The 16,471-nt window shown below is 40.1% G+C and overlaps 1 protein-coding gene across 4 annotated transcripts; it reads left to right on the top strand.

Annotated features, from left to right (window-relative positions):
• Window positions 1-12,204, top strand: LOC121855897. Of its 4 annotated transcripts, XM_042351089.1 has the most exons (5): window positions 1-104; window positions 329-494; window positions 3,827-6,659; window positions 8,779-8,991; window positions 11,275-12,204. In XM_042351089.1, the coding sequence occupies exons 3-5, from the start codon at window positions 4,052-4,054 to the stop codon at window positions 11,430-11,432; spliced, it is 2,979 nt and encodes a 992-aa protein (XP_042207023.1). In that variant the 5' UTR covers window positions 1-104; window positions 329-494; window positions 3,827-4,051; the 3' UTR covers window positions 11,433-12,204. The 4 variants fall into 4 exon arrangements, with proteins under 4 accessions (XP_042207023.1, XP_042207005.1, XP_042207014.1 ...); XM_042351071.1 differs by lacking the exons at window positions 1-104; window positions 329-494 and adding an exon at window positions 1,818-1,918; XM_042351080.1 differs by lacking the exons at window positions 1-104; window positions 329-494 and adding an exon at window positions 1,925-2,284.
• Window positions 12,205-16,471: the final 4,267 nt, after the last annotated feature.

Below are 16,471 nucleotides of genomic sequence, written 5' to 3'. Positions count from 1 at the left end.
CGAAACAGATGGCCTCGCCTCCGGGCTGCGATTGCCCCCGACGGCAGTATGCCGATTTCTACAGGACAGACAACACTTTGGTTCAGACCATTAGACCCTAAAACGTGAGTGATCGTGAAGTATTAGAATCTTATAAGAAACTCTAAATAACTTTAATAAGTATATTTATGTACTGTAATTTGATCATATTATACAACTTGTCTCATGATGTATCAACGTGAGTTATATTTAAGATGTTAACAGGCTATGTACTGTATATTAATTGTATTATTCACACTATGTGTCCTGAGATAACAGCATTTGTTATATGTGAATTGTTCATTGACAGGTTTTGACCGAATTATATGGTACGCGTCAACGTTGAGGGTTTATTTCTCCAGCAACAAACCAATAACGCTCCTATGAGCGTTAACAGTCAAAACGTTGGTCCTACTCACCCCCGCAACTACGCAGCAAGAGAACGGAGACGTCTTTGTGTGAATTTGTGAATCATGGTAAAGTGTGATCCTATATAAATAATAATAATAATACTAATTATAATTAACGATTTAAAAGTTCTGAAAAGGCTCTGCAGCCCGAAGTGTGTAGAAACGTGGTCCAGTGTCAGCCATTTCAGAAGACGTCGCTCGTGTGTGTGACATCACTGTGGGCGTGTTAGTGTGACATCGTCGCTCGTGTATGACATCACTGTCGTCGTGTTTGTGTGACAACACTCGTGCGTAGTGCACGTCACGAGTTTGAGGGACGTCACTCGTGTGTGACACCACTGTGGTCGTGATTGTATGACACCGCTTAGATTACTTCAATTGTATGACATCGCTTGTATAACCTCAGTTATATGACATCTTTATAAACAAGCAGACGTGTCAGTTGAAGAGCGTTCCCGCTTAACCGAACGTCTCTATAGCTGTCCACCGAAAGAGCCAAATCGAGTTCACTGTGTCACCAGTCATGGAAGGAAACAAGGCAGAGGAAACCAGCATAGAAGACCCGGAGGCCCTGAACGACGGAAATGCTAACCGGTCACTCACACAGCCACGGTAATCGGGGGATTAACAGCTGACGCTCACCCATTTGACGGCAATGATGCAGAATATGAAAGGTCATATGGAGCAACTTCAGATTTTAGGCGATACGAAGGACTTTGGTGAGATGCTGTCATTACCATGAGGTAAACCCTTTCTGGAAACGAGTGAAGGGATGACAGCCACAACGAGGTATAAGCGAGACACACGTTGTCAACCGCAGAAATCAGGAGTGTCTAGCTGCTACACCTCGACACCCACCCAAGGAGGGTTTATTTCCCCGGCAACAAACCAATAACGCTCCTATGAGCGTTAACGCTCCTTTCACGTCGCAAACTTCATCATTTAAATATAATGTACATTGATCAACTCCACCTTGCCTGCTAAAACACAAATAAACACAGCTGCTGTTTATAAGATAATTCTTCTATAATTAGATTTTACCTTTTAATATTATTTTCCATTGAAAACAGCGTTAATGAGGGTTATCACAGCTTGGAAGAAATATGCCGTTGATGCAATCTGGGAATATACACGGTATGTCGGGGTTCGTTCCGTTACTGGAGCTCCGAAGGTCTGCACTACCTCTATGGTCGATTTACAGAGTTATCTGGGAGATACAATATTGTAAATACTTTTGAGTATCCGACCCCAGGTGGTTGATGATCTGTAATTCCTGATCACTTCTGATGTACTGTGCATTTTGTCAGTACCGAATTTATCCGTCTGTGGAAGGCATGTGACGCCCAGTCCGCTAAATTTATATCTCGCTTAACTTCTCCAGGGTGGTAATCCCTCTCTTGCTGCCAGGGAGTCCCTCGCCGCCTCCGCTCCCACTGCCAGTCTCCTCCCCTTCCTTATCTTGTGAAGTGTATACAGTGTTACTGCTGCTGGTAAACTTTAATTATGTTTCTAGACTTAGAAATGAATGCCTTAGTAATTAGTAGCTTACATGGAATAACGAAGTGCTTCTCTTCACGGGTAACTGCTACATATAGACCTCGATGTGCTGAGTAAAAAATGGAAAACAAAAACAAATGTCTGGCATCTTGAACTGTTGTATGAAGGTCGTGTTGGATTTTTAAGTTTCGTCAACTGTCCTGCGTGGCTGTCAGAAGTGATACCACCCTCAGTGTCAAGACCTGACTGAATTACTCAGAATAGGCAAACTGTACTACAAGCTCTGCCAATAAATTTGTTAAACTAAAAAAAAAACCCTCAACGGTTAAGAAAAACTAGAATTACAGCGTTTGAAGAGAGTAGGTATATTGCTGTGTGTGTGTTCACAGATTTTAGATTTGTATTCTGTGCAAGACGACGTACAGAGGCGTTTACAGCGCGGAGTTCAATTTTTTTTTGTACGGGGATTAGCCCACCCGGGCACAGGTAATTGACCCACATGCCTTCGTAACTCATGCATTAAGGACGCAAGTGCCTGACGAGCCATGAGTTTTATCAGGATGATGAGAGTGTGGAGTGGGAGAGGGCGGGGGGGAATTCCCAGTACAAGTTTCCGGTACTTTTGTAATAATGTCAAGTGCCAGACCTATCTCTAGGGGGAATGATATTTGGTCAGGGAGGGACGAGGTGTTGGCAACGGCTACGATGAATATCCCGCGTCCCCTCTAGAGGTTGAAGAAGCCAAATGTCCAGAAAATTGTGAGGGCAAACTTTTTAGGAGTGAGAATTGTAAACTCTTGGAATAATCTGTCAGAGAGTGCTGTGACAGCACCGAGTGCTAACTCTTTCAAAACCAGACTTGCCCAACACTGGTTACAGGGACAGATATATCTTGGACTTGGTACGTGTCCAATACTTGGTACAGTGCGTAACAGGAACGTAACCGACCGCCCTATCGGCTAACGAGCCGATCAGTGGCGAAGAGAATAAAAGTAAAAGTAATCGAAAAAAAATCTCATCATCCACAATGTACAAAAACAGACCGTCTCCAAGGTCTTCATAAGTAAAAAAAAAAAAAAAAATATATATATATATATATATATATATATATATATATATATATATATATATATATATATATATATATATATATATATATATATATATATATATGCTGATAACCACAAGGAAACAAGAAAACACGAAGTTCCCAAGCGCTTTCGTGTAATTCACATCTTCAGGGGTGAGTACAGACTAATGAAGATTAATAGGGTCACTGCCCTATGACCGGACCATTGTGGACACCTACGGTCCCCTAGGGACTGATCTCGCTCTCCTCTACTGTATATATTAGCCTTATCAAGTATCTCTCCTTAGTCTGTACTCACCCCTGCAGATGTGAATTACACGAAAGCGCTTGGGAACTTCGTGTTTTCTTGTTTCCTTGTGGTTATCAGCACATGCTTGGATCACGCGCACCTACAGTGATTTACTTGCATAAATATATACATACATTCATTATTTCAAACATAAGCACGTACGAAGTTTATCAGAAGTATTATACATGAATTAACTGTTTAACTCTGGTAGCAAATTTACGCTTTCGGAGGATGTATTTAATATATACTTATTTTTACCTACAATAAGGCACACTAAGATAAATTACGTATCAGTAATAGTACATTATGCAAAAGCAACATTTTTAAAGATCAGAATCACATTGAAATATTACATGACCGTCAACAGGGGTGGGAATATGACTGCGAACAACTTCATATTTTTCCCGCCTCTGCTAACGGTCGTGTAATATGTCAATGTGATTCTGATCTTTAAAAATGTTGTAATATCTTTGAACCTATCAATCATTTAGAATTTATTAAAGTATTTATATTCTATTTCAGATAAAGTGCATCACAGAAACAGATGACTTTAGTATTCAACAAAGAAAAAACACTCTTGGTGACCCGGTGATAAGGAAAGATTAAGGACATGAGAGTACTGTATGACCAAACACGAAGGTGGAGAAAAATGTGCTGCAAAACGTTGAGAGAGAGAACTGGGTTTTACAAGAGGGTGTGACTACCTGTTATGGATAATGTTGGTGTGTATATACGTCTCCAGAGGACATGGACGAGACGGTGAACAACAGCAGCAACAGCGGCGGTGTGCCTCAGAAAGAGCTGCACAGACTACGCTACAGTCATGCGGTGAATGGTGTGGGTCAGAGGGTAATGGCTGACACACTTAAGTGGCTGTATCAGGGAGGCACCTCCTCTTATAAGGACTACCTTACCCTCACCCTCGGTCTCTCCTCCACACAGTACAAGCGAGAATTCGATAAACACCTCAGAAAGAAGCTGGACGATGGCGATCCTGTCGATTCGTTCGACATCACGCTTTGTTATGCTCTGCTCAGGAGGACGTGTGGACTCTCGGGGGACGAGAGTGTATGGAGCATCCACAGTCCTCAGAGTCCGAATCTGGAGTACGACCTCTATTCCGTCAAGCAACATCGGAACCTCCTGGCCCACGAGTCCCTCACCCTGACTGAACAGCAACTGGAGGATGTTCTCACACAACTGGAGACACTGTACTGTGATATTTATGAAAGAACTGGAGCGTTGGCTGGGATGGATCAGCCGTATATCGCCCAACTATCCAGGAACGTACGACAAGAGATGATGTCACTGCGCCAGAAAATCAGAGAAAAGCTGGATCCCTCTGATCTTCCTCGTCTGCAACAAGAAATCAAAGAATGTAATGCATATCTAAAATCTGAGATCGAGAAGATGGCGAAAGAAGAGTTGCTGGTCATGTACCATCCTCTCTGCACTATTGAAATTGTTCCATGGCTTCACATTTCTGAAGGAAATACCAAACCCAATCAACTGTATACGAAAATCATCGTGAAAGAAGATGTAATGGTGACTGGTACACAACGACAGAGCAGGGCAGGGCAGGATGTTCAAATTAAGAGCTTGCTTCAGGTCAGAACGTCCGATAACCACTTGGCTGACGTATTGATCTTTACAGGTGACGGAGGACTAGGTAAAACTACCTTACTTAAGTACATCCTCGAGAAATGGATGCTTGAGGACCCAGATATGTTAGGCCTTACCGAGTACAAACTGCTACTGTACACTGAGATGAGGTACCCACACATCAACAACCTGGAGCAGCTACTGGAGAACCTACTAAGTCAGACACGTCAAAGAGCTGGCATAACTGTGGAACATCTGAAGTGCCTCATTCTTGAAATGCCAATCCTTGTCATACTTGATGGCTACGACGAGAAGAACCCAGCGTCGAACAACCTTGTTTATGAAATATTACACATTCGGGGCAATAACTTGCGAGTGATCATTTCAACCCGGCCAAATTGTACTGAAGAACTCAACATACTTGTGCCATCCACGAAACACAAAAGCAATTTTATCCTGCACGGAATAGGCCCACTCCACCAAGCAGACTTCATTGAGAAACACGTCAACTGCTTGGTGCAAGACAGCAGAAGATTGAACGTGAAAGAAGAGGTTGTTAAGAAGCTGTCGATGCTGCGACAGGAACTCGGGGAACTCCTTAACTCTCCCCTTACACTCACTCTCCTTGTGCTGCTGGGGGTGGAGTGCCCGAGTACGGTCAATGCTTTGATGACAGCAACGGAGCTATTCGAAGAATTCTCGAACTTGATCACAAGCAAACTTATCTTCAGGTTACAGCAGAAGGGTGTTATAGACGCAGAGTACAAATGTTCAGAGTTTCTGAAATTTTATAACGAGTTTTCACTTCGAACTTTCTTAAGACGTGAATATGAACTACGGAAAGAGACAGTAGAAGAACTGGAAAATAAATGTAGATCGCTGGTGCTGCCCAGTAAGGAGGTCTTATCCTCTTACTACACAGTGATAAGATCGAAAGAGAGAATGAATATTGTCATCAAGCTCAAGCCTCATCACTTACGATTCCAAGAGTATGCTGGAGGGCAGTACGTGGTGTCACAGATACTAGCCAAGGGGGAACGCTTCAACGGAAACATCATTCACCAACTACTAACGGAAGATATTCAGCCGGGTCCGACTGAGTACAAGTTGAATTTGTATAATATTTTACTCCACATAACAGGCATCATGGCGACCTCATACGGTTCACTCTTGGATAAGTACTCGTCGCAAATCCTTGAACTCGTGGATATAGGAGATACCACCCAAGGGTCCCTCCACATAAGTCCTCTACTAAGACATATCACGGAAGCCAGAAATAACAGGTCGGTCATATTGGCCGTTACTGCCAGACTTAGGGTACTCACTCACGAGACGGAGAGATCAGAGTGGATTGTGGAAGAGAACTGCGTGGGTGCCCTGATGGACGTGTTGAGTGTTACGGTACCAGATGTGGTGAACATTGTGATACAGTCTGACCCAAGTGACGTGCCGCAGTTAGAATCAGCCTTGGCACTGATGAGCCAAAAGAAGATCGAGCTGGAGATATACCTGATGAAACACATTTGGACCAAGTGTGTCTCTGGAGCTTCAGACTATCTCATGAAGACGTGTAAGGCCAACATACGTAAGTCCGGGAAGGTGTGTCGCCTGACTGGGTTTGGAGGATGTTTGGGGACAGGGGGCGTCCTGTGGCTGCCTCGCACACTGGTGTACCTGACGGTGAGGGTCAGCCCCCCCGCCCTGCACATTCTAGACCAACACCTGCCACGCTTCACGCACCTCAGCCATCTCGGTAAGTAACTTTTTAGAGGCCTAGACAGACAGACAGACACAGTTCTCTCAGTTGCTTCCTGGCGTTTAATATGAGGTTGTTTTTGGTATATGAGTAAACGAAACTGATTGGTAGATTAAGTACTGAATGACAAGCTCAGCCCGGCACAGAATTCTAAATTTGACTTGTGATTCTCATCTTTAACCTTTATTTAAAACCCAGCGAGTTTTCCTTAAACAAAAACAAAAACAAAAAACAAACATCCAACCGATTAATCAGACTTAATCAAAATTTGTCAGTCGGCTTTAGATAACGTTCAAACATTCCTTCGTATTCCGATAAAGTGGGGAGGGTGGAGGTAAATACACTGTAATCACAACCTGTGTGTGTATGTTTGTGTCCGCAAAGTTAAGGGTAGAGTCATATTCTGGCACAAAGTCAAGAGGAGAGGCGCCCCATACAACGTAAGGTGTAGTAGGAGTGGCCAATGACTATGAATTATTTTATCTGAGGAAGATTCTACATGAGGTTCCGTTAAAGATGCAAAACAACTAAACAAGAATATAATACACGTTCTTAATGTGTCAAGGTAAAGGTGACATGTTTTGGTAAATTTAGAAGTCATTCAAGGATAGACAGAACCACAGACCGACAGAATCTCGAAAAAAAGCATAGGTAAACCGACCCACAAACAGTCATACCAACACGGCCACGACACTCAACCCCATCATATCGTGTAATCGAATTCTTCCGGGGCAATAAATGAATGAACTAGGGGTGTAACGAGGAGAAGGCGGCCATGATAGCCACTGGGGGAAGGTACTGCACGGGCGGAATGAGTTTGTTGAATTAACATACTTGCAAATGGCATGAGAGGGGAGATGGGAAGACTTTGAACGTGGAAGGAAATGTTCGTGACGACGCAGGACCAAGTATTAAGATGAGCTGTGGTAAAGGGAGGAAGACCAAGAGACTAAACATCTTCCATTTGTGCTTAATGTCTCAGGAGAGGGACGGAACGAGCGAACTATTCATTGGGTGCGAGTAGTGAATTGATGAGGGAGGGAGACTGATGAAACGATGGACTGTTATATTCTAATGGAATAGAAGTTTGTTAGATTATTTTACCTTTTTACTTTTTTACTTTTATCCTCTTCACCACTGATCGGCTCGTTAGCCGCTTGGGCGATCGGTCACGTCTCTGTTGGCAAGTACTGAGCATGTACTGGCTCCTGAATGTATCTGAACCTGCACCAGTGTTGGTCAAGTCTGGTCTTGAAAGAGCTTACACTGGATGCCGTCACAACGATCTCTGGCAGATTGGTCCAAGAGTTCACAATTCTCACTCAGAAAAAGTTACCCCTCACAGTGTATTAATAACTATATTGTCCAGTGACGTAGTATGGGTTTTCATTGATGAGCAGAATAAGTTAAAGAAAAGAATAATACTGAACGCACTGCAGTTGCCTAGCTAATGACTTGACAGAAGTCTATAAGCACCTCACAAGCCATTACTTAGTCGAGTGTTTATACCAGGAACTAGTGGACGCCCGCCACACTACGGGTCACAACCTCAGGTTGAAGAAGCCACAAACTTAGAAAATTGTCTGGGCAAACTTCTTTGGGAGTGCGAATTGTGAGATTTTGGAATAATCTGCTACAGAATGTTGTGACGACACCGAGTGTGAGCTCATTCAAGACCAGACCTGACCAACAATAATGTAGGTTCACATTCATTCTAGAGCAAGTAGTACAGTACTTGCCAACAGTGCGTAAAAGCGGCATGACCGAACACCCAAGTGGCGTACAGGCTAATCAGTGGCGAAGAGGATAAAGTAAATGTATTCTAAAGGTTTAAATGTTTTCTGTTGTATAAACTGTGGCCTAGTGAAGGGTGATTCATAATCCTCGCCGTTGAACCGCTTAAGACTAAAGACCAAATGGACGGTGCTTTATAAGAAAAAACAACATGAATATCAGGAAGCGGCAACACACACACACATTATTATTATTATTATTATTATTATTATTATTATTATTATTATTGTTATTATTATTATTATTATTGTTGTTATTATTATTATTATTATTGTTATTATTATTATTATTATTATTATTATTATTGTTATTATTATTATAGAGATACAGTTGGAGGACGAGGAACGGTGTCCTGCCTCCAGCTTCCCGATGCTCACCTTCAGCGGAGATGTGTTGAGATTTTACATATGCTCGGGCATCACTGACCACCTCCACGACGTGTCTTGGGCAGCGGATGTGGCAGTCAGGGTTTGGCCCAAGGAGGGACGGGGCAACTCTCAGGATGCCGTCGGTTTCAGAGATATTAACCTCACCAGTAAGTCTATCCTGTAAGATTTATGTGAGTCGAGTGATACAACTTTCTGTTCAAGTCTAGGTTGCAGCGGTAATTTGGGTATCTCACAAATATTATCTTACTTATTGATAGCTACCCACTAGAGGTGACCATGCCGAAGGAAGGAGGCCAATGGCCTATGTTTTATCCCTCAATTGTTCTTTATAATTTTGTCAAGGGCTACTTTGAAGCCCAGTCCTGTTCTTGATTCCACAGCCTGGGGTGATAGACTGTCCAAATGGTCTACCACCCTCCGTGTAAAAGTATTTCCGTATATTCGTTCTGCATGATTGCTTGGTGAGCTTGTAGTTGTGTCGTATCGTGTTGGTGGTGTGTGTCACCACACAGAATTATCCCTGGTTCACGTTTTCCATCCCTTTCAGAACTTTGACGCCCGTATTATTAAAAAACATCTTCCCTTGAAGAGGGTCGTCGTGTTTCAATCGAAATGAGTCCTGAGGGACACCGCAGTGCTGTACTTAACGGGGTGGTGTGGCTGTAAAATTAACTAATTCCAATAAAATTAATTTATAATATTGGAATTAGTTAAGTTTACCGCCACACCACCCCGTTAAGTACTGTACTGTGGTGTCCCTCAGGACTCATTTAGTTTAAAACTCGGGTTGAAACACGACGACCCTCTTCAAGGGAAGATGTTGTTTAATAATACGGGCGTTAATGTTTCAATGATATCTGCCTTATTGTGCCTTGTCTGAAGGTTTACTTTTTATTTATTTTTAATCCATTTCGCCACTGATCGGCTCGTTAGCGACTCAGTCCTAAGATCTCTCCAGTCTACTTAGATAATCGAGATGACATAGCTGCAGAATCATCTTAGTCGAACTGTGTTACACCTTTTCTGTGATTTTTAAATCTTTCTGGAGGTAATCCAGTATGGGACATACTTGAGATTCGTACAGTTGAAGCAACATTTTCCTGACTTTGTATTCGAAGGTACGCTTTGTAATTCCCAAATCTCGATTTGCTTTTCTCACTGTTACCCCCACTTGTTGCGCCACCTTCAGTGGCAAAAAAATAAAACAAATAGGTACAAAATATTTCACTTAAGCCACAATTAGAAAATTCCCCTTAAATGTACACTCGGAAAAAAAGTATCTCTTAGGAGGGGCGTCCGATGAATTTGTAACTGAACAACTCTGTTGTCTCACTAGGGTTGGTAGGCGTGATTGTGAGACATTTCCTACCTATTACGGTAGGCATAATTTAGTTATTTCATTCAAAATATCAAATTAGTTAGTTGCATTATGATTAGTGAATAACAGTATGCCTTATGAGCCTTCATCAAAAACCTCCATTCGTGGTGTTATTTTGTTTCTTATTGTAGAGATACTTTTTTACTTACATTTAAAAATTACTCCATATATATATATATATATATATATATATATATATATATATATATATATATATATATATATATATATATATATATATATATATATATATATATATATATATATGCAAGTAAATCACTGTAGGTGCGCGTGATCTAGGTATATGCTGATAACCACAAGGAAAGAAGAAAACAACAACCGGTGACATAGTACTCTCAGCTCGCTCTCTTTCTGGGTGAGAATAAGAAAACTTAACTACATGTACTTGACTGGAATCAGGGTCTGTCACATAGTTTTGATGCAACGTTCAGTGCAAGATTCTCTTTGGTTGTACTATAAACTGCGGTCTACAATTTGTCCAATACTGTAGAATGTGAACTATGAAAATTTTCTTGGTGATTTAGTTTTTTTAGTATTTGAGTATTTTTAGATAAAGATAGGGTAGGGTAGGGTAGGGTAGGGTAGGGTAGGGTAGGGTAGGGTAGGGTAGGGTAGGGTAGGATAGGATAGGATAGGATAGGGTAGGATAGGATAGGGTAGGGTAGACTAAAGACATCTTTGTAAACCGCAAGCTTTAGTCGCACCCTTTGGTTAATAATCAACTAAAGTGGTGTATCCTTAGCACACCGATTAAGAATATTAAAACACTTTATCATAAAAAAACTGGTAAATGGTTTATTTTTTACCATTGAGGGTGTCATACCAACAAAACAGAAGTCTTCATTACAAAATCTTGAAAACTAAAACACGTCTGGTTGAACAGTATCGTTTATTCTTCTGGAGTAATGCCATCCTCAGAGTCCAGAGACGTTCATTTTATGGGTAAATAACTTCCTGATATCTTAATGTCAAATGTAAGTTTAGTTCCAGTCACCTCATCTTGTTAAAACTTAAAATTATTTATTTCTAGGTACAGGAGCGGCCCTGCTGTTGTTCATGTTGTCACATTATGGGTTTAAAGGCGCCTCTTACATCTGGATAGAGTTCTCACAGGTGATGCCTTCAGATGAGGTGGACCAAATACAACGTTTATCCAGGGAACTTCTCTCAACTCACCTCTACACCTGAGACACATGCTGCTAGCCCTAACTATCTGTGTATCACCATTACTCCTCCTCTGCTTTTTCATGAACTAGATCAAAGATGAAGAAATGGTAGGAAATATTGATGCAAGAAGAGTGTAGACGATGACAGGAAACAACTAAAATAACAACATTAAATATTCTACATCCACTTCCTTTTGTTCTCTTCCTTCGTCCACAGTGTATAAAGTGACGACCTTTCCACCTGGATATAAGACAGTATGTGACATAAAAGGACTCTCTTTATCATGTCCATACACTTTGGAAATAAAGCAGACGGTGATAAAAAAGACATTTCTATTTCAATATACAGTACTTATAGTCTCAACACCACCTCCCCTTCCTCACATCCACAACAGTGATTCCATGGATTTTATTTTTTTTAAGTATATGTTCCTCAGTGGATTAATATGTTCCAGCAATGTGAACACTGATGTAAACATTGCTAGAAACATATACTGTAATCCCTCCAAGTTTATTCTTCATCTATAATATTTAAGTTAGTGATTTAGCATATTTATTGGAGCTCGAGAAAATTTAGCAACGATGATAACAGTTTAAGGTTGCTCGTCAAATTATATTCATTTCCTTATTGTTCATACTGTGTAATTAATTTTGTGTTGCCGTTTTCTATGTTGGTCCCTTTTCGTTGCTCTTATATGCCTCCTCCATGGGGTATTTTATTAACATTCTCGTTATTTATATTAATGTAAAGAATACTATCATAGGTTTTAAGTTCAATAAAAGTTTTTGGAGGATTTTTCTTTTCTTTTACATATTTTATATTGACGTAACTCTGTTTTTCCCTACACCTAATTCACTGTAAAAAAGTCGATTGCGGGGTAATTAGTGGCTGTAATTACCCTTGGATAATTTAATTATATATTTCAATGCTAATTACTCGCCAACTATGGGTTTCCAAAGTACAATTTTGGTGTTAATGTGTTATTCTGTAAGTACTTAATTAGTTAAACCCCTTAAATGTCAATTCTGTGAAAAAAAGTATTTTTGGGCGAAAAATTACCAAGGGGTAAGGCTTACCTTTTCGACAGTTTTGGCCCAAAAATGGGAAATATCTACTTTCTGGGAAAGTTGGTTATCTACTTTTCCGAAAAATAGATTATCTACTTTTCGGTAAAGTAGATTATCGACTTTTCGAGGAAGTAGATTATCGACTTTTGGGGAAATGTTACCTAATTTTGCGAAGTATATTATCATAGAAAACGTGAAATTTGTATCATAGAAAATAGGAAATTATCTACTTTCGGGGAAAGTTGGTTATCTACTTTCCCGAAAAGTAGATTATCTACTTTTCGGGAAGTAGATAACCAACTTTCTCGGAAAGTAAATATTTCCCATTTTCTATGATAATCTACTTTGGAAAATTAAGTAATATTTCCCAAAAAGTCGATAACCTACTTCCCCGAAAAGTCGATAATCTACTTTCCCAAAAGTAGATAATCTACTTTTCGGGAAAGTAGATAACCAACCTTCCCGGAAAGTAGATATTTCCCATTTTTTATGATACAAATTTCCCGTTTTCTATGAAATTCTACTTCGCAAAAATTAGGTAATATTTCTCGAAAAGTTAATAATCTACTTCCCCGAAAAGTCGATAATCTACTTTCCCAAAAGTAGATAATCTACTTTCCCGTGAAGTAGATATTTCCCATTTTCTATTATACAAATTTCCCGTTTTCTATGATAAGTAGATAACCAACTTCCCCAGAAAGTACATATTATTTTCTGTGATACAAATTTCCCGTTTTCTATGATAATCTACTAAGGGAAATTAGGTAATATTTCCCCAAACGTCGATAATATAATCTACTTCCCCGAAAAGTCGATAATCTACTTCCCCGAAAAGTCGATAATCTACTTCCCCGAAAAGTCGATAATCTACTTTTCCCAAAAATAGATAATCTACTTTTCTGGAAAGTAGATATCCAACTTTCCCGGAAAGTAGATATTTCCCATTTTTGGGCCAAAACTGTCGAAAAGGTAAGCTTTACCCCTTGGTAATTTTTCGCCCAAAATATACTTTTTTTCACAGAATTGACATTTAAGGGGTTTAACTAATTAATTAATTACAGAATAACACATTAACACCAAAATCGTACTTTGAAAACCCATAGTTGGTGAGAAATTAGCATTGAAAAATGTAATTAAAATTTCCAAGGGTCATTACAGCCACTAATTACCCCGAAATAGAAAGATAAAACAGAAATAGTTAAAACAAATAATCAAAATAGATGCAACAGAAAAAAAAGAATAGAGCGAAATGTCACACTAACAAGAAGAAAACACAAAAGGTGCAAAAGAAACGAGAGTAAAACAAAAATTTACGACAGAGAGAAGAAAAAGAAAGAAAAACAAACAATATACAACAAACGAAAAAAACATGTCAGTGATAGATCCAATTTGGGGACTTTTGACTGCGGGTGTGTACCTGAGGCCCAGGTGATGTACTTAGGTGAGTGTACTGTAGGCCAGAGGGTGAGAACACAGTGAAAGGTCAGAACATCTTGCTTGCCATAAGGTAGTCTGTGTGTGTCTATGGGTATGAGGTTGACTTTCTCTCTTTCTCTCTTTTTCACACACACACACACACACTTCTATTACTAAACCCCCTTTTCCCCTTTCCTCTCGTTCCCCTGCCCTCTCTCCCTCCCTCTCCCTTACTTCCCCTTCCCTCTCTCTCCCACATTCCACCCCCCTTTTTCTCTCATCCCCCCTCCCCCAATTTCTACCTCTCCCATCCAAACCTCTACCCCTTTCCCCTTCCCCCCTCTTTCTCTCTCCCATCCCGCCCTACCTCCCTCTCTCCCTCCCTCTCTACCTCCCTCTCTCCCTCCCTCTCACATTAATCCATTTTTATCGGAGGAAACATTTCATTAAGAACTTCCCATAAAACCCGCGTTATTTTCCTCTGCTTGCTTGAGGCTTTTGACGGCCCCCACGTCGTGCTGGAGAAGGTCGCAGGCGAAAAATGTCGTAAGGTTAAGAAAAAAAGGGACGTAGATTGAAAATGTCTTAAGCTAGCGCCAAGGAGACTTCATAATACTCAACTAACTATTATAAAAATTCGACTCTGGAACGGAGACTCGGGCGAGGGAAAAATAATGATGATAAAGATGTTAATGACGGCGATGATGATTTTAATGCCAATAATGATCATATTATTAATAATAATACGAAGACTGATGATAATAAATAACGGTAATAATAATGATACTGCTAGTACTAGTCTTATTATTATTATTAATATTATTATTATTATTATTATTATTATTATTATTATTATAATTATTATTATTATTATCCTCATTATTGAGGATGGGTGATGATTACTGATGATGATGGTGATCATTAAGATGATGATGATGATGATGATGATGATGATGATGATGATGTTGATGATTGATGATGACTGATAATGATGATGACGTTAGACAGTGATACCGGGGATAATGATCACAGCTCACAGGTTCGTATCCCATTACGCTGTCACTTTTCACTCACCCCAAGGGACTCTTCGTCATTCATTATTATCAATATTTTTCCTTTTCAGTTACAACATGAAAAGAAAATGGAATACTTGTTCCTGAATTTCCTCTCCACATTTGTCACTTCTTGGAAGGGGGTGGGGGAGGCGTGTGTAGGTGACATTTTAATATTATGCTGTTGACGGGCGCGCGCCAAGGTGGGCGTGGGGAGATGAGGACACACACCAAGTGTGGATTTGTAGAGAATTTTATCATAAACACACACCTCTCACAGTCACATAATGAATATGAACACACACGTGCTTACATATTTAGTGCACACACATACACACACACACACATACACACGTTGGAAATTGATATTATTATTTGCCCAAATGTTCTTATTTTTTGAAATGTGATTTTGGAGTAATGATATACCGGTGTGGTGTGTGTGTGTGTGTGTGTGTGTGTGTGTGTGTGTGTGTGTGTGTGTGTGTGTGTGTGTGTGTGTGTGTGTGTGTGTGTGGCCATATATTATATCTGGATGCCGTAACTTACAGGACCGTCGGGGCTCCAGTAACGGAATAAACCCGACATAGTGTGTATATTTCCAGATTTCATAAACAGTACCTGCTTACCAAGCTATGATAATCCTCGTTAAAGCTGTTTTATCAGAAGAAAGTACTGCAGAAAATCGGTTTCACATATTATTTCAGTGAAAAATAATATCTTTTTTTATTATAACCTGTACATATTTGTTTCAGCTTCTTAAACTCCCTTTGTTTCTAAATCTCACGCGCTCAATCCAGTTAGTTTCCTTAGCATGTGATTGGTCTGTATGTTTTAAAAGCGTAACTGTGATTGGCTTACTGCCCAGCACTCTACAATGTTAACATTCGAGTTAAAATACCTCTAGAATCATCGCAAAATAGTGTTGAGTATGTGGTCTTTACAATATCGTTAGCAGATTGTAAGTTTGAAGACAGTAAGTTGGTTACAAGATGCCGAGTGTGTAACTTATACTGTACGAGGTGTATTGAGTCTCCGGCCCCAGAATTCTTCCACAGAACACTCCTTGAAATCCGAGTCGTTTTTCAGCTCTTAAAAACTCATCTTACTCTGGGAAAGGAACCGAATCAGGTCCAAGGGAGAATCTCACCAATACTAGTTTCTCTTCTCTAACGTCAGGGAAGTACCTGGTGAACGCTTGTTCCAGGTCATGGAGCAATTCCCGATTAAATTAAGAAAACTCTTTGATTATAATTACATTACCGTGCACATATAATGCGTACTCAACTGATCTTTGTATATTCAGAAGGCATCCCAATAGTTTTGACACGAATCAAAGTATTCCCGAAGGTATATTGACTCTTTTCAATGTTAGTCGAAATGTTATTGATTCCCTAATCAAAATTATTATTTTTGGTCTCGCCAACACGTGTGAATGTGTTTCCAATAAAAATATTTCGTATCAAATCAAAATTGTTTCTGGTTCTTTGCCTCGCCAAAATGCAGCTTAAGTCACAAGTCATTTTTT

Source organism: Homarus americanus, unplaced genomic scaffold, assembly GCF_018991925.1.
Source record: "Homarus americanus isolate GMGI-L3 unplaced genomic scaffold, GMGI_Hamer_2.0 scaffold1024, whole genome shotgun sequence".
Taxonomy (NCBI): domain Eukaryota; kingdom Metazoa; phylum Arthropoda; class Malacostraca; order Decapoda; family Nephropidae; genus Homarus; species Homarus americanus.
Note: the sequence above shows the minus strand (reverse complement) of the source record. Positions and strands in the feature narration are given on the sequence as shown.

Excerpts from the sequence above, each read along its gene's own strand:
- LOC121855897 (XM_042351089.1), top strand. The coding sequence starts at position 4,052 with ATGGACGAGACGGTGAACAACAGCAGCAACAGCGGCGGTGTGCCTCAG. Across the intron at positions 6,660-8,778 it reads CACGCACCTCAGCCATCTCG|AGATACAGTTGGAGGACGAG; the intron begins GTAAGTAACTTT and ends TTATTATTATAG. Across the intron at positions 8,992-11,274 it reads CAGAGATATTAACCTCACCA|GTACAGGAGCGGCCCTGCTG; the intron begins GTAAGTCTATCC and ends ATTTATTTCTAG.